The sequence below is a fragment of the Echinops telfairi genome, unplaced genomic scaffold (assembly GCF_000313985.2).
Source record: "Echinops telfairi isolate 266 unplaced genomic scaffold, ASM31398v2 ScPeMD7_17;HRSCAF=63, whole genome shotgun sequence".
In the NCBI taxonomy this organism is placed as follows: Eukaryota; Metazoa; Chordata; class Mammalia; order Afrosoricida; family Tenrecidae; genus Echinops; species Echinops telfairi.
In genome coordinates, this window is record NW_022103914.1 from 2,982,256 (window position 1) to 3,004,344 (window position 22,089).

At 44.5% G+C, this 22,089-nt stretch overlaps 1 protein-coding gene and 1 pseudogene across 13 annotated transcripts in view; both read left to right on the top strand.

Moving 5' to 3' along the window:
- KALRN (kalirin RhoGEF kinase) overlaps positions 1-22,089 on the top strand; it is a 653,766-nt gene that overhangs the window by 240,989 nt on the left and 390,688 nt on the right. For all 13 annotated transcript variants that reach the window (XM_030884807.2, XM_030884808.2, XM_045287542.1 and 10 more), the window contains one exon: positions 2,858-2,980. In XM_030884807.2, the coding sequence (XP_030740667.1) occupies positions 2,858-2,980 (123 nt within the window). The remainder of the gene's footprint in view (positions 1-2,857; positions 2,981-22,089) is intronic.
- On the top strand, positions 4,125-19,889 carry LOC115868653 (annotated as a pseudogene).

Consider the following 22,089-nt stretch of genomic DNA (forward strand, 5'->3'; position numbering starts at 1 on the left):
TTTTCATGGTCCACGCTGTCAAATGCTTTGGCATAGTCAATAAAACAAACATCTTTCTGGTATTCTTTGCTTTCAGCCAATGTCCATCTGAGATCAACAATTCCATCTCTTGTACCTGGTCCTTTACTGAACCAGCTTGGCTTTCCAGCAACTCTGTCGAGATTCTGCTGCAACTATTATTGAATTATCTTCAGCAAAACTTTACCTGCTTATGGTATTGATGGTATTGTTCAGTAATTTGCACATTCTGTTGGGCCACATTTCTTTGGAACAGATCCAAATGTGACTCTCTCAGTCAGCTGGCCAGGTAGCTGTCTTCCAGATTTCCTGGCACAGGTGAATGAGTGCTTCGACAGCTTGTTGAAACATTTCAGTTGGTGTTCCTTCAATTCTGGGAGCCTTGCTTTCAGTTATTCTTTCAGTGCAGGTTGGACTTTTTCTTTCAGTTACCATTACTTCTTGACCATATGCTACCTCTTGAAATGGTTGCATGTTGACTAGTTCTTTTCATACAGTGACTATGTGTATTCCATCCATCTTCTTTGTAAACTTCCTGCATCATTCAATATTTTGCCCATAGGATATTTCAGTATTGCAAATTGAGTCTTGATTTTCCCCCCCTCCAGTTCTTTCAGCTTGGTATATGCTGAGCACTCTCTTCCTTTTGATTTTCTCTGCACATTTCAAGATCAAAGTGGATATCAAAATACACTCTGAAATTTGCTCAGGATCAGAGAGGAGCTAAAGCGCATGGAAGAATGGTGAAGAGGAAGTGCTGAGCAAAGCATTTCAAAGGGAAGCCCGAGAAGACAAAATTAACCAAACAGTGTTGTTGTGAGGTGCCGTCACCTCATTTCCAACTCATCAAGACCATATGACACACTTCCCAGTTCTGGACCTCCCCCCAATTGTTCCTGTGCTTGAGCCCATTGTTGCAGCCACTGTGTCCGTGTGGCTGTACTTCCTCCAAGACAGAGCTACTTGTTCTTTTGACTGTTCAGAGTGCTCCCAGATGAGGAGACCACTGGCTGGAGGCCATCATGATGTCCAAGAGTGGCCAGAGAACTAGAGGCTTAAATAGAACATGGGAGGGCAAAGGAAATAGTCTCAGAAGCATGACTGGTGCCTGATCACTGGTGGGACTACGGGATCATGACTGGGACATACGTACATCATGTTAGACAGATACACTTACAAGCCCTTCCGACCAAGGCAGTCATGAGATCCTAGCACCCCAATAGCATCCAGATGTCCCCACTCCCCTGACCTTGGCTAGCAGAATGGTAGTAATCCTCTTTCTAACGCAGTCTGCCGGAGGGCAGGACTGCTCGCATTCCTGGTTAATGGTCAGAAAAAGAGTCAATGAAATCTTAATCCATGGAGAGACTTAAAATGGATTTGTGAACATAACCTAAACCAGACCCATGGCCATCAAGTCGAGCCTGACTCCGAGCAAGCCTAGTGCTCAGGATGAGCTCTCATTCAAGTCCAATGCGCATGTATTGCACAACGTGTAAAGGGAGGGACGTGAAGGATGAGTGCCACAGCCTTGCCCAGTGTGGGGGGAGGTCAGATGCGCAGGCATTCCCCCACTGAGGCCAATCAGTTGCCAGACTGCTGTCTCATCCCTCCACAGGGGTAGGCCTGCTCCCTGCCTCTGGGGACAATGGACAGGCTCCTGTAGGAGGAGTTTTCACCCTACTGATAATGGTTCCTATGGAGACCCAGAGACCACCCCCTAGACCACCCTCTCATTGCTGTGTAACCTATAGTGCAGCTCCTCCTTGTGACTCCCTATGTCTCTACCTGTAATTAGTGGGCTGGCATGCCCCCAAAAGGTATATAGGCATGGGTCAGCACTCTGACTCTCTCAGACCCCTCTCTCAGACCTCTCTCTCTGCATCCCCTCTCTTCCCTCTCTCCTCTCTCCCTTGTTCCCTTGCCCTCCTTCCCTTCCCCCTCTCTCCACGTGGACCACCAAGCTGGGCTGAGGTGAGCAATGCTACCATGTAATGTGTCCAACTGCATTATTGTAATATCGCTCATGCTCTCGATGACTTTAATATAATACTTATATATCTCAACTGTACAATTGTGCATTACTGAACCCGTGGGTAGTAGTAGTAGCGGTGGGGGCTGGCCCCCCACCCCCATCGCCAATTTTAATTTAATACTACAGTCCAGGAATACACTTAGCCCAGCGGGCCCAGCTGTTGCCTTCAGATGGCCACACTTGGCCTGTTGCTGACAGCAAGGTTTTCTCTCTTCTAGTGCATTCCAGAACACACCGAGCCTTCCAGCTTGTTCTTCAGCACCTGTCTCTAAAGCAGCAGTTCTCAACCTGTGGGTCACGACCCCTTTGGGGGTCGAACGACCCTTTCACAGGGGCCACCCGATTCATAACAGCAAAATTATAGTTATGAAGTAGCAACGAAAATAATTGTATGGCTGGGGGGGTCACCACAACGTGAGGAACTGTGTTAAAGGGTCAAGGCATTGGGAAGGTTGAGAACCACTGGCAAGGAAGGGCCCTTTGGGTGCTTTAAAAAGGGGCAGGTAGCTGGGAACAGTAAACAGCTTCCTGCCCCTTTCCCTCTCTCCTCACCCACTTTCTCCTTTTCCCTCAGGTTCCGTAGAGAAACACAGAGGCTGACGGTGGCTCCTTACTGAACAGACGAAGCCAGGCTGGGGCGTCCTGGCCTTATGAATGATGATAGCTGGGTGTCACTGGGCACACCCGGGGGTGGGAGTTGGGGAGGAGAGTGGTTGTGTTTTCTAGACATGCTTCAAATTTGTTGTTGTTGTTGTTAGACCCAGGACTCTTCGTGATCATTCTGCGTCTTCTTGTCCCCTGTAGATGTTTGACTGGATAAGCCACAACAAGGAGTTGTTCCTGCAGAGCCACACGGAAATCGGAGTCAGCTACCAGCACGCCCTAGACCTACAGACGCAGCACAATCACTTTGCCATGAACTCCATGGTGAGCCCTGGGGCTGTGCCCAGCTTCTGCGGGGGCGGGACAGTGGGGAGGGCCGCGGAGGGGAGGGATGTGCTTAGAACACTATTCAGCCCAAGTGAGAATGAGGAGCTGCGGACATACCGAATGTTAACATTCTATTTGTCTGAGTAGGGAAGTGTGCGGAGCACGGGCCAGCTAGCTCTCTGGGCTGCAGCCTGCACCCGTTTCTGTCGCCGACCCTGTGTTATACTGTGAAAGGAATGTACTTGGGGTTGTTGAAGGCATTCGCTCAGCTCAAGGCCAGAAAGGAGAGTCACCAATGCCGCTTCCCTGTGTTAACCACCATTTTGGTAGCGTGGTGGTTACGCATTGGGTGGTGATCTGCAGGTCGGCAGTTCAAGACCACCAGCTGTTCTGTGAGGAAAAAGGCCGGCTTTTTACCTTTTCTTTTTTTTTAAAGATAATTTTTATTTGGGGCTCTTACAGCTCTTATAACAATCCATACATCAGTTATATCAAGCATATTTGTACATAAGTTTCCATCATTATTTTCTAAACATTTACTTTCTGTTTGAGCCCTTGGTATCAACTCTTCTTTTTTACCCTCCCTCCCCCCTCCCAACTTTGTGAACCCTTGATAAATTATGAATTATTCTTATTTTAATATCTTACACTGACTGCTGTCTCCCTTCACGTTTCTGTTCATCACCTGGTTGGGGGGGGGCAGTTATGTGTCGATCATTGCGATTGGTTCCCCCTTCTTCCCTTTCCTTTCCCCACTTCCCCCCTCCCCTCCTGGTATCACTGCTCCCATTTCTGTTCCTGAGGGGTTTATCTGGATTCCCTGTAAAATGGGGCTTTCTGCTCCTGTAAAGAGTTCCAGTCTTGGAAATGCGCAGGGCAGGTTTGCCCTGCCCTGTCAGGCCACTCTGAGTCGGCAGTGAGTTTGGTTTGGTTTGGTGAGGTATTAATTTGGAATGTGAAGAGATGTGGCGCTCTGGGAATGCTGGAGAGAATTAGGGACATCCAGTCTGGAAACGAGGAGCCATAAGGACACACAGTTGCTGCCTTCCAAGACTTGAAGGCTGTGTTGGAGAAGAGAGTCCAGTGGCTTTCTGTCGTTCTCGGAGGCAGGCTGTCCAGAGAGTAGAGGGGCAGCCAGGTCATGGCTCAGCAAGTGGGATGCAGTCGGGTGAGTGAGTTCCCCGTGATGGGGAGTGGACACGCAGATGCTGACTGGCCCCTTTGGGAAACCAGAGAGGAATGTTTGCTAGCTGTTGGGCTAAGGAATTACTGCTCTCCACTGCGCTCCCCTTTCTTCACCTGTGAAACGGAAGTGATCAGATCTGTTGTTGGGTTGTTGTGAGGATTATTTGATGTTTGTGACGCAGTCGGTACTGTGCCTGGCACCTAGTATGTCCTCACAAATACTGGGGCCATGGTCATGACAGGGAAAAATGGTATCTCAGAGAGATGTGTTTATGGTGAGCCACAGGTTTTATCTGGACTAGACTCCTACGATTTTCCCATGTGAGTTTTCCAAGACTTATTTCAAAATCCTGCTTCTTGAACCCATTCTATTCCAGACACCTGCAGCCTAAGTACACTGTGTAGCGTGTCTCTTTCTCTCCCTCTGCCAACTCAAGTGGCACTAATGGTCAGAAGAAAAGCACTCTGCCATTCTCCAACTGCCTGTTTGTCTGAAACCCAGACCCACTGTCCTTCCAGCTCAGCCTCCCTGAGGTGGAGGCACAGACTGCCGCTCCAGAGAAGCCTTTGATCTCACAGGTTGAGATCTGTTTCTGCTTCGCTTCACAGTGAACTTGAGCTCACGTGAGCTTCATTTCAGTCAGGAGAGAGTGATAGCTGGTCCACGGGCACTTGGAATCATTATTTGAATTCCCGGTCATTGAGTATCTACTACATTCCAGATATGTTACATTTGTAGTTTCTTTTTTTAAAATCATTTTATCAGGGGCTCATACAACTCTTATCATAATCCATACATACATCAATTGTGTAAAGCACATTTGTACATTCATTGTCCTCATCATTCTCAAAACATTTGCTCTCCACTTAAGCCACTGACATTAGCTCCCCCCCTCCCTCATGAACCCGTGATAATTTATAAATTATTATTTTGACATATCTTGCCCTGTCCGATGTCTCCCTTCACCCACTTTTCTGTTGTCCATCCCCCACAGAGGAGGTCACATGTAAGATCCTTGTAATCGGTTCCCCTCATTTGTAGTTTCTAATCCTTCCAGCTACCTAGAAGGTTAGGTAATATTAACCTCCTAATTTCATTTTACATTTATGTAAAATTGGTCCATGGCAAAATACACACATTTTAAGTGTACAGTTTGGTGAGTTTTGATAAATAATGCATCTTCTTAACCACCAATCTAGTAAAAACATAGAGCATTTACATTCACCAAGAAAGTTCCCTCCTACCCCCTCTAATAAATTGCCAACCCCTCCAAGTAACCCTTGTGCTGATTTGCCATCATAAATTCATTTGATCTGTTTTGGATTTCTTAGACATGTCAGCATTGACGATAAATACTGTTGCCTCTTATTCTCTCACTCAACATGTTTTTAGACTCTATTTTATTATGTCCACTAGTTTTTATTTTTTTAATTTTATGGCTGAGTAGTATTCTATTGTATGAATATACCACAGTTGTTTATTCTTTTTCCTATTGTTAGACTTTTGTCATTGTAGTTATTGTTGTTGCTAATTTGGGGACAATTATAAATAAAGTTTCTATGAATGTTCCTACATAAGTCTAACCAAGTCAGAAATTGTAGGAACTGACCCCTGAAATCCTGTGTTTCAAAAAAATAACCTCCAAGTGATTCTGATGCACCCTTACATGTGAGAACCACCGATTTAGTGTAGCACCAACTTCCATACATGACACATAGCAATTCTGTTCTGTGTCAATCCCCATCGTTACCTTGTCCTCGCCACCACTTATTGGGAGGAGCCCTGGTGGTGTGCTGGTTAAATGCTGGCCTGCTAACTGCAAGGTCAGCAATTCAGAGCCACCAGCCACTTGGAGGGAGACTGATGAGGCTTTCTTCTCCCACTAAGAGTTACAGTCTGGGAGTATCACTCCGGGTAGACTAGAGAAACAAATCCAGGGAGACTCATGTCTGTGTAAGAAAGAATCAAAGAGCGTGTACATTGAGAAAACATTCCAGCCCAATCCAGGTCAAGTCCGCAAGTCCAATATTAGCCCATATGTCCGATACCAATCTATACCAGTCCTCTTCAGACTCACGGAACACATGTAATGAGGCTGACTGCAGGAAGATTGCAGATGGGAAGTCTTGTGGATCCAATGGCAGTGAAAGCAGCTCAACACTGGCAGGGGTCTCCACATGGCTCTTCCAGCTCTAGGACACTAGCGTAGCTCCATGTGTCTTGTCAGCAGAAATGTCTCACAGAGAGTGAGTGTGTGTCCCGCCTCCAATGAGCTATTTATCTCCTTAGTGCCTCCAAATGAGGTCATCAAGCTGCGACCTGATTAACAAGCTAAACTTCACCCCTTCGCTCCCAATAGTCTCAAGTTGACAACAGATTATGTAACTACCCAGACTACCCCTTGTCAACTTGACACTTTCACACAACTCTTTAGCTATATATAATTTTTAAACAAAACAATAATAAAATCATATCTGTACCTAACGGGATAAAACTAAAATGCATATAATTAAAAAATGTGCCAAAGCCTCATTTAAACATAATATTCTATAAATGAACAACACAACATATTCTATGCCTAATAATTGCAGTTAAGTAACACCTATACCGTAATCTTATAATCTTATGAATATATTCTCCCACCTATCAAAGTTTGTAAGCCAACCACTTCATGCCTTTATCCCCCCCACTTTTGGGTATCCAATTCCTATTCTGCCCACTTATATCAACCCAGTGTTCTGAGGAGACAGTCATATTCTTTGATATGAAGAGTCTTCATTCCAGTTGGAACCTTGTGAGTCTGCATCCATAAGCAAAGTCAGATCAGGACAGGCCATCCATAAAGTCTGCAGCAACATGCACCAGTTCACAGGCTCAAAAACCTGCTCTTCATCTGGTCAAGTTCCAGTCAACTCAATGTGGGCTGCCTCACTTAGCCTCACCAGGGCCCCCATTGGCTGGCTTGCCTTTAGATCATGGGCCTCATCACAAATTCTCAACAACCCTAGCCCCCTTGTGCTAGGTCATGAACTTTAGACCATTCAATCTGCTCTCGTCTTTTCCTCTAGTCCCTGTGAACCAGGTCCATGGGTTTCAGTGGCCAGACTCCACCCATCTCTTTGTTGCTGCATTTCTCCCACTTCCACTCAACAAGTATGGAAATCCACAAAGGCAGTTCTACCCGGCCCCATACCTTAGCTGAGTTGGAATCAGCTTGATGGCAGTGAGTTTGGTTTGGGAGTTTTTTAGTATATGCTGGGGAGCGCTGGTGGTACAGTTGGTTAAATTTTGAGCTGCTAACTATAAGGTCAGTGGTTCAAGCCCACCAGTCATTCCTGTAAAAATTTAGTCTTGAAACCCTAAGGAGCAGGTCTGCCCTGTTCTAGAGGATCACTGTGAGGCAGAATTGACTAGGTGGCAGTGGGTTTGGTTTGCCAGTACATGCCAGGTTCTTTTCTAAGAGCCCCTTACAATCTATATCATAACATAATGCTTTATATGCAGTATGCCATTAAGCTACCCCATAACTTTATAAGGTAGGTATGATTATTTTCTAGATGTTAAGATGTAGAAACCGAGGCCCTGGGATACTCCAGAACATACAGTAGGTGCCCTGTTGGTGCAGAGATGAGAAAGGAGTGGATTATGGATGTTGGGTGGGGGCTCGAACTTTGTGCACGAAGTGAGCCCTGGGGGATGCACGGAATTTGGCTGATGAGGGGTGGGGATGTCAGTCCAAAAAGACTTCAAGAAAGACATGAACATGGCAGGCTTGGGCGTCCTTGAAAAATCATTTAGGGCAACAGTGGGCTTGTGTTGTCTTGGCTAAGATAGGCAGAGTTTTTCATGGAAGCCAGAGGGTCCGGAGGAAATGCTAAGGAATGGCCAGATCCTACGAAAACAGCAGAGTTTCAAGGAAGGATCACGCTGCTCCTCCAAGATACAGACCCACCAATAAAGACTTTAGGTGAGACTAATTAATGGTCTTTATCTGTAGCCCCTGTGGGAACCACAGTAACTCCTGTTGGAGAACTACCCTGCTGCTGCATTGTCTAATTTGAATCCAGACTTAGCTCACCCAAGGGGAACAAGTGGGGACCAAATGGAGCAGGGGAGGCTGTGATGTTTGCTGAGGCAGCTCCGATCTGAGGGTGCCTGTGACAGGCTGCATCAGGGCCCTCGGGGAGAGAGGCCACACACATGCTTTATCTACTTCCCTTGCTCAGATTTCTTCCTCATCCATCCCTAAGTCTCCTTATCCTTCAGAACCATGAGATCCCCTAGACAGTTTGGTAATGTCTTGGGCCTGATTCCTAACAAAAATCTTGGACTACTCAACCTCCGCATAACTGATAGTACCTCTTGCCTCACCTCCATAATGCCACTCATTTCATCTCTCTCACCATGCCTGCTCACCATTGCTCAATGGGAAGAATGCAGTTACACTTGAACGTCAGCAGCCCTAAGACGGGCACCCAGGGCTAAGGGTGTGTCTACATACCCTCAGGCTGGGGAAGGAGAATGGGAGCTAGAGGATGTGGAGAAAGTGTTGAGAGAACATGGACATGGAGAATCACAGAGGTCAAGGAGGAAGAAATTTTCCTTTTCTACAAGGCTATTTAAAATATGCATGCCTTGCACTAAAGGTGGTCTGGTGTAGTGGTTATGCATTGGGCTGCTAACTACAAAGTGAGCAGTTCAAGCCAGCAGCTACTCCACAGAAGAAGGATGAAGCTTTCTACTCCCATAAAGATGTACAGTCTTGGAAACCCAAAGGGGCAATTCTGTTCTGTCCTATAGGGTTGCTATGAGTCAGAATTGACTAGAGAACAGCGAGTTTTGTTTTAACACAAAATTACTTGTTTGTTACAGAATCTTTTATCTCATTTCATAATTTCACTTCTTTTTCAAGTGCTCCGAATGGCATTAAGAATGGCCTTGTGTGTTGTTGCTGGGCAGGGAAAGGGGCAAAAAGAAGAAAAAAATCATGGACTTGGATGGGCAGAAAAAGACTGGGGAACAGGTGGCAGGAAGGAGGCTTTCAGAGCAGAGAATGGGTGGAAAACAGTGCGTGACCTTGGTCTTCTGGAGGCAGCAGTCATAGCAGGTTGCTGGCCCAGCAGATGCCCTGTGAGTCTAGACAAGGTTACTGAGCAGCCAAAAAAAAAAAAAAGCACAGTGTGGCCATACATGGATCACACATCCAAGCAGCAGGCCATTATAGAATGTGTGCCACTCCCTGGAGTTAACCAGATAAAGAAGAAAGAGTACTAACCTCAAGTTGTGTAGTGTCCAGTTGGAGAGGAGCATCCAGGCAGTCCATTGCAGTTTATGTGTGCAGTGACAGAGCTATGATGCTGACTGAAGCCAGAATGTCAAAATCTTCATGCTTTAAAACAACAGAGCTATATTTCCTGCTCCCTGACTGTGGGGCACTGTGTTCTTGACAGCCATTCAAAGACCCACGCTCGTGGGCTCCTGTGTGTGCCATTGAGTAAAATTCCCACGCAATGACTCATGAGGGCAGAATAGAATTACCTCGTAGTGTTTCCAAGGCTGTAAAGCAGGGGTCCTCAAACTTTTTAAACGGGCCCAGTTCACTGTCCCTCAGACCCGTTGGAGGGCTGGACAATAGTTTAAAAAAAAAAAACTATGAACAAATTCATATGCATACTGCACATATCTTATTTTGAAGTAAAAAAACAAACGGGGCAAAAACACCCGGCGGGCCAGATAAATGGCAGGCAGTAGTTTGAGGAGCCCTGCTAAAGCTTTGTAGAAACATTCTGCTACATCCTACATCTTTCTCATCTAGAGCAGCTGATGGATTTGAACTGCTGACCTTTTAGTTAGTAGCCATATGCTTAACCACTGTACTACCAGGGATCTTCAAGCAGATGGAGCAACCACCATTTCAGATGTTGCCAGTTGCCAAACAAAGTAGGCAGCCAAGCACAGACTGACTCATACACCTCCCCACCTGGAAATGCCACATGTCACATTCACCCACATTGCATCGGCCAATGTAGTCACGAGGCCATGTCCAACTTCCAATGGGCTGGGAAGTGTAGTTCCAGCCTGTGTCTGGGAGGAGAGTATAGGATGTTTGTCAGTAGTCCTAAAGACTAGCACAGGATGTGAGCTAGAGTTGGGCTGCCATGAAATTTGCGTAGAAAGATAACTCTGACCGTAAAAGAGAACGTTTGGAGACCAGGCCGGGGAATTACCAACATTGATTGTGTTGTCTGTTTTGGTTGCAACACAGTCTTGATGTCTTCATCTAAATCAGTGGTTCTCAACCTTCCTAATGCCGCCACCCTTTCATACAGTTCCTCATGTTGTGGTGCCCACCCCAAACCATAAAATTATTTACATTGCTACTTCATAACTCATTTTGCTACTGTTATGAATTGAAAGGGTTGCGACCCACAGGTTGAGAGCCGCTGGTCTAAATGTAAAGGCACATTCCCTTCCAACTCCTCCCCTGTAATTTACGTCTCATCCTGGGCTCCTTCAGTCACATAGGAGCAAAGCAATTGATGATAGGTGATTAAGAACGTGAACTCAAATCTAGTCAAGTTTGATTATCTGCCTGCCTTGTGGATTTCCCCTGGTAATTTTACAAATCCAGGGCCTAGAATCTTCTTGTCACCCAGCCACCTGGCCCTAAGGCAGACAAACTCATTTTAATAAGGAGTAGACAAACATAATTAGAGAGGTAAGTCTGTCACTAAACCTCATGTTACAAGGAACGACAAGGCTACGTCGAAAGAGCCTTTGGCTTTGAATTTTGCACACTGATGCTCTTCTCTGTTCGTGTGGATAACTGGGAGTTCATGGCACATCAGAACCTTCCCTTGACAAATGCACTTTGAAAGTCTCCGTCGTTAGGACAAAACGGGAAGACACTCATTGAAGGTGGTAAACATCTTCAGTCACTGGGAGAGAGAGAAGAGAGGATTTCATATACCATAGCCAATTAGCGTATTCCAGCCCATTCCTTAGTTCCCTCCACTGTGGGTGTGTGCTGCGCTCAGGACCTAGTTAGCCTGATGGGGCCAGGTCTCCTCTGGCTGCTGCAGGGAGCGGCGGGAGAGAGGGAAGGGAAGGGAAACCCTGTGGCTGTCGGACCCAATGGCCCGGGTCCCTGTGCTTATAAGATGCCTTTGTTAGCCAGGAGGTTTACAGTTGAGTTACTAAAAGGAACTTCCTACCAAGAAGGGTGTCCGCATCTCAAACAGGTAGAAGCAGGGAATCCCAGGCTCCTTTTTCTTGGCCTGAGTGACGGATGCTGCTGCCAAGGCCCGGATGAGTGCTAGTGGCTACGGCAGGATCTCTTCCTGGGGAAGCGGATGAGTACTAGTGGCTACGGCAGGATCTCTTCCTGGGGAAGCGGGAATGTGGATTGTCCTGCACATTCTCGGGGCAAGTCTCATTTAGTTGGTGAAGACGGCACACAGACGTCTACTACACCCACACATCTGTACACAAGAGTATACACGTAGCATCCGTTGTTTCATGGGAAGGTGAGTTTGTGTGTATCGACTCCTGTGTTAACCATCGAAAGAAACCAGTGATTTCCTATCTTTCAGGGAGGCCACCGATCCCTTCAAAATACAATGAAGGCTCTGGGTCCTCTCCCCAGACCCCCCCAAAAGGTGTGTGTATGTGTGTATATATATATATATATATATATATTGATTTTATATGTGTGTGTGTGTATACACACACACACATATAAAATCAAATTTTAAAATACTGTCTCAAGGGATTTAGAGGCTTCTAAAGCCTAACCAGTCAACCCCCTAGTTTAAGACCCCAGGAATCTCGTTATTTCACTCATTAGCGAATAATTGAGCTGGCAGGCCAATGGTGTTGATGGTCACTCACGTTGCATGAGATCCCAGCGCAGAGATGCATGCGAAGTATGTGGGTACTCTCGCAGAGACAGATGTACTGACAAATGAGTGAGTGCTGTGATGAGAGAGCGAGGGGTGCGATGCCAGGCTGACAAGAGCCTCCACTGGGTTGGAGATCACTCATTAAAATGTACTTAACTTTGATTGCTCCTTCACTAGTAGAAATTAGATTGGTGGATTAACTCTAGGCTTTACCAGAGCATTTATCATTTAAAGAAGCCTGTAAGTACATTGCTTTGTAAACTTTGCAAAAAATTTTGGAAATGATCCAAACTCACAGTGTTTCTATTTTTCAAGTTTTCTGGGTGTGTCTGGTTTTCCTACACTGGTGAAAGACCCAACTCCAGCTGAGGTGGCCACCAGCAAGAAAGGATCGCACAGTACTAAAACATGGAAGCAAAATCCTGTGTTTTCTAAGTAGGGTGTTCACTGGTTTTCATTTGTTCATTTGATGATGGCTCTTATTGCCCTGCTGTGTATCATTGTTGGTGGTAGGTGCTGTTGGGTCGGTTCCAATTCACCATGAAAGCCCCACCCACACGCGCGCCCCATAGCCAGCACTGCCTGGCCCCGTGCCATCCTCACAGTTGTTGTGTTCGAGCCCATCGTTGCCGCCACTGTGTCTGCCCATCTTGTCAAGGGTCTTCCTCCCTGGTGAATAGCATGCACACTACAGTGGGAGAACTGTTCTGTGGAGATCTATATGCATCTAGAATGGCTATGCTTTAAAGTAAAGCATCACAAGGAAGAGAGCTCAGCTGTGGGATGATGAGGAGCTCCACAGACCCATTTTCCAGCAATACCACAGGAAACTTGTTTTCTAAATAATTTTAAGGATCTGAAAATGGTCTTCAAGGCATACAGCTAATGAGAAAATCTCCTGAAAGTCATTCATTCAGAACAGTGAGAGCCTGTGGTCAAACCAAGAGCTCTCCCACTGCTGCCCTGGCCTCCCTCAGGGAGACAGAAACGCCACTGCAAGCTGGTGTGGTGTGCACACAAGTCTCTCTCGCCACCAGTCCCCATCAGAGGGCTGTATTCCCGGAAGTGACAGGGTATGCGGATTTTGCATCTTGTCCCTAGCTCCTATTGCTGAGACGACGTTACAAGAAATGCAGCCAAGTCATGATAGTGTCTATCTTCCTCCAACCCCTACTCATTGGCCAGAAGAAGCCCACGTTGGACAAAACAGCCCTAGGAATATTGAGAGCCCCAGTCAATTACTTTTGCGCCATCTCAGAGGTTCCACACTGGGATGGGCAAGTGGAATAGACCAAGTCTACTGCCCCATCCCTTCTGCTGAACACTCAGCTCCCAAAGCAGGGGAGCTGGACATACTGCCCCCACCCCAGCTCCAGATATGTCCTCTAGGGGTTGAAGCTATTAATCAGAAAACTCCATATCTTTTCCAAAGGAACCGGCTTCATTTATCACAGAGTAGAGGAACCTCAGAAACCATGGAGGCGGTGGGAAAGGCAATGGGAGATTGGTGGAGAAAGAAGTGAAACTACAGGCCAGCTGTCTCGCTGGGAAGAGCGGCTCTGGAAAGAGAGCGCTAGACGGAACCCTCTTGGTGCCAGAAAAAAAAAATCAAATCAATAAAGCTCATGTACTTCCCTCAGAAATTATCCATGCAAAGGAGACTTACTATGATTGAATCCGTCTTTGGAGAATCTTGAGTTCAATCCAAACCATATGCCAGGCCATAAAATAAACCTCAGTATCATTTCTTTGCTTATTTTATTTTTTAGCAGTTTTATTGGCACATGATTTACATATCAGACAATCCCAAGAGCTCATTCGTTTGCAGTCATCTCAAGGAGAATTGTCCGACCATCACCACATCAGTTCTAGCGCGTGCCTCCCCCATGGTTAAGTTGCCTTTAAAATGAGCTGTGCAATCACAATCCATTCTAGTGCACCCTCCTTACTTCCACTCTCATTATCTACTACCCAAATCCCCTTTCCCGCCCTATCACCCATCCTAAACCCCTGTTTTCCCTCTATCCCCTTGTATCATTAAACATCCACTCTTCCTGTACTTCACAGCTGGGAGACTCAACAAAATCAACAGCAAACAAAATTGCACTAAGGCAGTAAGGTTAAAAACATGAGTACTGGTATATAGACAAAAATACAAATAATGCGTAGGAAGAAAAACACCCCCAACCACATTCACAAAACCAGGGAAAACATTTCTGTCATGGAACTAGCAAGAGATACTTGACCCAGATAGAGCCAGGTCACATCTACAGGGTGGTCAACTGGCCAGGTACCGAGTTCAGTCCATCATAATCAAGATGACAGGGGTCTCTGCCTGATAGTAAGGCTGTTTGAGACTCAATGGCATTTAAAAGGACAGAAATAATACAAGTGTGCTCTTCAACCATAATGTAATGAAATTAGAAATCAATCACACAAAAATACCCCACAAAATTTTAGAAACTCACAGATTCGTGGAGAAGGAAGCCCGGCGGTCTGTCTGCTGAGTGCCGGACAGCTCACCTCCAGGTGGGTGGCTGCACAGATCCGATGGAGAGGTCTGGGAGTTGGAGCGGACTGGTTGGCAGTGGGCGTAGTGGGAGGAATCCTAACCAGTGACTCAAAGACAAATCCCAAAGGGATATTAGAGAATACTCTGAAATAAATGCAAATAAAGACGTACCCAGGATGTATAGGATGCAACTGAAGCAGTGCTTAGAGGAAAACGTGTAGTCCTTGTGGTCTATATTAAAAGGTAAAACAATCACTAAAAGGACAGAGCTCAAATCAAGAACCTAAGCCTCTGTGCAAGGCACTAGAGAAAGAAGAGCACAGGGTGCCTCAAGCAGCATGAGGGAGGAAATGATGCGTCGAGGGGGTAAATGAAATGAAGGAAAAATCAAGCTCCCTGACACTGAGTCAGTTCTGACTCAAACCTACACAGAGGGCAGAGTAGAGCTGCGCCCTTTGGGTTTCCAAGGCTGTAAATCTGTATCTTTCTCTGAGTGGCTAGTGGTTTTGAACTGCTTACCTTGTGGTAAGCAGCCCAATGTGTAATCCATTGTGCTAAGGAAAAACAAAATTGAAAGCTAGTTCTCTGAACGGCTCAACAAAATTGAGACACCTTAGCTTGAATGACCAAGGTGTATGTGTGGGGTACAAGGGTAGAGCAGACAGAGAGTACTCAAATTACCTGAATGAGAAATAAAAGATAGAATAATTATTGGCCCTGTAGGAATAAAAAGGATTATAAAGGAATACTATGAACAATTGTATGCCAATAAATTAGTAATTTAGATAAAATGGTGTGTTCGGCTGGGTTGACTAGAGAAACACATACAGTGACATCCATATATGTATAAGAAAGAGCATTTATATCAAGAAGTAATTATATGTCAGGAAAACATCCCAGCCCAGTCCAACTCAAGCTCACAAGTCTGAAGCTAGTCCATAAGCCCCTCTTCAGACTCATGCAGCCACATGCAATGAAGAAGGTGGCAGAAAGATCCCAGGCTGGTGGGTGGAAAGTCTTGTGGATCCAATGGTGGTGGAAGCATCACAGGGCTGGCACAGGTCTCCATGTGGCTTAGCAACAGGCAGAGAAAGAGAGTGGCTCACCTCAGAGAGCCATTTATCTCCGTGGCACCTCCAAATGAGGTCATCAAGCTGCGACCTGATTGATGGGCTAAACTCCACCCATATCTTCTTACAGGTGCCATGTTGGCACAAAAAAACTAGCTATCACAAATGGAGACATTCGTAGACAGGCATAGACTACCTAAGTAGACTAGAGCAGAAATCAACAATCTGGATAGACGTATAGCAAGTAAAGAGATTAACTAAGATTATATAGACCAAGCTCACTACTGTCGAGTCATTTGCTTATTCATAGCAACCCCCCTGTGGGTTACCATGAGGATAACTGTTTATGGCAGTAGAAAGCCCAGTCTTTCTCCTGTGGAGCTGCTGACCATGCAGATCACAGCCCAATACATAACCACTACACCACCAGGGCTCCTTTGAAGTAAGAGCTGTATGTATATTTTAAACCTACCCTCAAAGCAAAGCCTAGGTCTGATGACTTTACTGCTAAATTCTATCAAGCATTGAAAAAAGAATTAGTAGCAATTCTTTATAAACACTCTCAAAAGGTAAGAGAAGAAGGTATTTTCCAACTCTTTCTACGAGGCCAGTATTATCTTTTTTTATTAAATATTGAGTTTATTATTCCTTGTACATATGCATAAGGGTTTCTGGGATACAAGATATACACATTTTTAATTTACAATGCACCCAAATTGGTTTTCTTTTTAAAAAAAATCATTTTATTGGGGGCTCATACAATTCTTATCATAATCCATACATACATCCATTGTGTCGAGCACATTTGTACATTTGTTGCCATCATCATTCCCAAAACATTTGCCTTCTACTTGAGCCCTTAATATCGGCACCTCATTTTCCCCCCTCCCTCCACCCTCCCCCCTTCCTCAGGAACCCTTCATAATTCATAAATTATTATTATTTTGTCATCTGTTACACTGTCCAACGTCTCCCCTCACCCACTTCTCTGGTGTCCATCCCCAGGGAGGAGGTTATACATAGATTCTTGTAATCAGTTACCCCTTTCCACCCCACATTCCCTCCACCCTCCAGGCATCGCCACTCTCGGCACTGGTCCTGAAGGGGTCATCTGTCCTGGATTCCCTGTGTTTCCAGCTGCTATCTGTACTAATGTACATCCTCTGGTCTAGCCAGATCTGTAAAGTAGACTTAGGATCATGATAGTGGGAGGAGGAAGCATTTAAGAACTAGAGGAAAGTTATATGTTTCATCGTTGCTACCCTACACCCTGATTGGCTCATCTCCTCCCCACAACCCTTCAGTAAGGGAGTGTCCAGTTGCCTACAGATGGGCTTTGGGCCTCCACTCTGCACTCACCCTCATTTACAATGATATAATTTTTTGTTCTTTGATGCTTGATACCTGATCCCTTCGACACCTTGTGGTCACACAGGATGGTGTGTTTCTTCCATGTGGGCTTTGTTGCTTCTGAGCCAGTTGGCCACTTGTTTATCTTCAAGCCTTTAAGACCCCAGATGCTCTATCTTTTGATAGCTGGGCACCATCAGCTTTCTTCACCGCATTTGCTTATGCACCCATTTGTCTTCAGCAATTGTATCGGGGAGGTGGAGCAATATTATCTTGAAACTAAAACTAGACAAAGAATCAGAAGAAAAGCATGGTATTGACCAATATGTTTTATGAATACGGACACAAAAATTATTGGTATAAATTTAGCACTTTGAATCCAGTAGCTTATAGAAATAATTATACCCTGTAACCAAGTGGATTCTATCCCAAGAATTCAAGGTTTGTTTAACATCCTAAAATCAATCAGTGCAATATAGTGTATCCAGAGAATGAAAAACAATAAAACGCATGATCAACTCATTGGATGCATGGAAATCATTTGACAAACTCAAGGACATTTATGATAAGAACACTCGACAATGAATGGAGACAGCGGTCCGTGTAAGACACGAAAAAATAATTTATAAATGATCAAGGGTTCATGAGGCAGGGAGGGTGGGAGAGGGGGGAAGCTGATGATATCAAGGGTTCAAGTAGAAAGAAAATGTTTTGAAAATGATGATGGCAACCTATGTACAAATGTGCTAGACGCAAAGGATGTATGTGTGGATTATGATAAGAGCAGTAAGAGCCCTAATAAAATGATTAAAGAAAAGAAAGAACACCCGACAAACTAGGAACAGAAGGGCACTTCCACATCGTGACAAAAGCTGTCTGAACACCTGCAGCTGCCCTTATACTGAATGTTTAAAGATCGATGCTTTCCCCTTACATTAGGAACAAGAACAGTGTGTCATTGCACTATTTCTATTCAATGCTCTGCTAGAAATTCTAGATTGGGCAATTATGCCAGAAAAAGAAATGAAAGGCATCTATTTGTCATGATCTTGTATATGGAAAATCCTTAATAGTCTACTGATAACGATTTGAATTAACAAATTAGCTCAGCAAGGTTGAAGGTTCCAATATCATTATAAGAACAATCTGAATATGAAATGATGAAAAAAATTCCATTTATAGTAGTATCAAAAATAGTAACCCACTTAGAAGTAAGTTCAACAAAAGAAATTCAAAACACATAATCTGACAACTGCTGAGCCCTAGAAAGAAATTCATGAGCTGAGTAAATGGAGAAGCATATTCATAAATGAGAAGACTTATTACTGTTCTGGTGGCAACGCTCCCCAAGTTACTCTACAGATTCAGCATAATCTTTATGCAAATATGTCTGGGTTCTTTGTAGGAATTGACAAACCAATTCTAAAATTCATATGGGATCGAAAGGGCTCCCAGACAGCCCAAACAATGTAGCAAGAACAAAGTTGAGGGATTGCACTCTGGTTTGAAAACCTACCGTACAATTACAGTCATCAAAAGGTGTGGTTTGGGCACCTAGACAGACATAGAGATCAATCGAACAGGATTGAGATATCAGAAATAAACCCATGTGTGCACAGTCACTGAATGGGGGGAAATAGTGTTTCTGACAAATGATGCTGGTACAAAAGCAGAAAGTTGGATCCTTACTTGACACCACATACAAAACTTACCCAAATGAACCAGGGAACTAAAAGTGAAACACTATCCGAAAATGTAGGAGTAAATCTAAATTTTAAGTTGGGCAATATATTCAAAGAACAGCAAAAGCACGATCAAGGAAAGAAAAACATATTTGACTTATGGAAATGAAAATATTTTGTGTTTCCAAAGAAGCAAGACAGTGAAAAGGCAGCGCCAACCCTGGGAGAAAATAGTCGCAAATCAGCTTCTGATGTTGTTAGGGAGCCCTGGTGCTGGGTTAGGGCAAGCCTCGAGCTGCTAGCTCCCGATTCCACCCCCCCCAAGTGCCCGAGCGCTGCACAGGAGCAAGAGGAGACTGCCTGCTCACATGAACGCTAGATAGGATTGTGGAGCCAGAATTGACAAGACAGCGGTGGGGTTTGGTTTGGGTGGTAGTTATTGGATGCCGTTGAGTGGGTTCTGACTCATACTGATCCTATGTCCGAGAGCAAAACGCTGCCTGGGCCAGGCACATCACAATCATCACAATCATTGCTTTGTGTAAGCCTATTGCAGCCACTGCTGCGTCAATCCATCTTGTAGAAAGCCGTCCTCGTGGCTCTAGACACCAGCCCTTGGGGCTGCCCTATTGAAGGAGGAGATGAGAGCTGATGTGTGGGCACTGATGCTGGGTTTGGATGTGGAAGCCACTGAAGTCCCTTGGAAAATAAACTGAGAATGCACTCTTCGGTGACGCGAGAGCTTTCCCAACTCATAAACGTCAGTTTTCCAGTGGGTCCCCAAGCACAGGTCTCTCTGGGCCATTGTAGGGAGGTCAGGGGGCTCTGATCTGTACTCTGGAAAATACACATCCGTTTCAGCACTCATTCCAATTGGCAACCCTGTGCCCTGACCTTGGGGCAAAAAAAAAAAGGGTCTTTAGTGGACATTTGGGATCCAATCAAAGCAAGTGGAAGGTTTATGATGGTCTTCATCTGGTGAAGTCCCATCCGGGTTCTCAGCTGGCCATGCTTGTTGACCAACGAGCGGATGATGACTCCCTCTCAGAGGAACACTTACTGCCTCATGGCCTCATAGCTGCCTGCACAGCAAAGAAAATCCCCATGAGTTTTGGGTTGCAAGAGAATTATAATCATAGCTGCTGCTTCATTGCAGTCTTATCACCAATCACATCAGGCATCGTGCAGAATCCCTGAATTTATGAAAGATATCAGGTACTAATTTTCAGAATTAGAAGAGTTAATAATAAGCCAAATTACAGAGGAAATAAGGATGATTTCAAAACAGTGGATCCCTAAATGAGTTTTATTTTATAACTGAATCTCCTTGATAAATATATAAAACCTAAAAAAAAATAATAATGAAATATTTCCATGAACTTTTGGATGCCATTTTGTATCATGCTTTGGTCAGGAATACCTTAGAACTCAAAGTGAAGGTTTTGCATTTTAAAACGTTGAAGAGTTCTTGTGCAGCGCATTTGCCCTGTGCAGTGTATGGTTTGATTTCTCGACTGCGGCGTCCATAGGTGTTGATTGCAGATCCAAGTTAAAAATGAAGGCCTTGACAGCTTCGATCTTTTCACCATTTATCATGACATTGCTTGCCGGTCCATTTGTGAGCATTTCTGTTGTCTTTATGTTGATGTGTACGTCATCCTGCAGACAGTCGTCTCGGTAAGCCCTTCTTGTCCTCTGCCTCCGGCAAGCACAGTTGTGCCATCTGTAGGTTGCAGCTGCTAATGAATTTTCTTCAATCCCGATGCTGTGTTTTTCTTGTATAAACCAACTTCTCAGTTATGATTTGCTCAGCATCTATATGGAATAAGTGTGGTGAAAGAGTGCAAACCTGGCACATCAACTTTGCTTTTAAACCGTGACTTTAAACCTGTCTCTGTTTGAAAGACTATAGCTTAGTCAATGTACAGATTCCACATGAGCGCAACGAACTCTTACGAAATTCCTATTCTTGGCAACCTTACCTATAATTTGTCATGATGTATGTACCATGGAATGCTTTTGCATAACAAATAAAACACAGGTAAACTTCTTTTTTGGTAGTCTCTGTCTTCAGCCAATATTTATCTGACATGAACAATGATCTCTTGTTTTCTTCTTCTGAATCTAACTTGAATTCCCAGCAGTTCTCTGTCAGTGCATAGCTATAACCATTTTTGAGTTATTGTCAAATTTTAACTTGCATGTCATATTAATGATGCTGTTTTTGAGAGTGTCCAAAATTTGGTTGGATTACCTTTCTTTGGAATGGGCACAAATATGAATCTCTTCTTGTTGATTGGCCAAGGGACTGTCTTTGGCAAATAAACACTTCCAGCGTTACATCTGTTTGTTGAAATACCCAAGCTGCTGTTCAGTCAATCCCTGGAGCATTGTTTCTTCCCATTCCCTTCGGTGTGTCGTAGACTTATTCCTTCAATACCACGAGTTCTCTATTACTTGATTTTGCTTGAAATGATTGAATGTCTAAAAAAAGAGGAAAAAAAGAAATGATTGGATGTCAACCGATTCTTGCTGGAACAGTAGATCTGTATTTTCTTTCAACCTTCTGTTGATGTGTTTCATGCCATCCAATATTTTGCTCATAGAATCTTTAGTGTTGCAACTCAAGACTTGAACTTCAGTTACTTCACCTCCAGAAACGCTGAGCATGTTCTTCCCTTTGATCCTCTAACTCTCCGGGCTTTGTACGTCCCACCGAGCTATTCAATGTCATCTTGTCAGCTGCGTTTGTTTGCCGTCGTGTCCTCCTTTTATTTCAGTTTCTCGACATCAAGATAAGTGTGGGATCTCCTCTGACGGCCATTCTGGTCTCTTCTTTCCAGTCTTTGTGATGACTGCGTGTCCGCCCACAACTTGTCCGGCCTTCGCTCACTTAGTGTTCAGCGTGTTAATGCTTCTTGAGAAGGCCTGTGAATTCAGGTGGGATATACGCAAGGTCATAATTTGCCTTTTGCGGATTTGTTACAATTTTCTTCAGCATCCATTTGAACTTGCATGTACGTATTGATGATCTGTCCCACAGTTGGCCCCTGACCTTCTTTTGACTGATGATAGTGAGCTTTTCCATCATATCTTTCCACGGAGACAGTCAACTTAATTCCTGTCTACTCTGTTCAGAGATGTCCACATATATAGTTACCACTTATACGGTGTAAAAAGCATTTCTAACGAATAAACTTTTGATTTTGCAAAATCCCCTCATGTCATCTCTGGCTTCATGTCTGTCACTGTGGCCATATTTGCCAATGATTGACCCTTTCTCTTTGTTTCCACCTTTCACATACCAATAACCAGTCATTATAAATGCATCTTGATTGCTTGTTTCATGAATTTCAGAGTACAGAAGTTGGGTAAAAACCTCTAATTTCTTCATTTTTGCCCTCA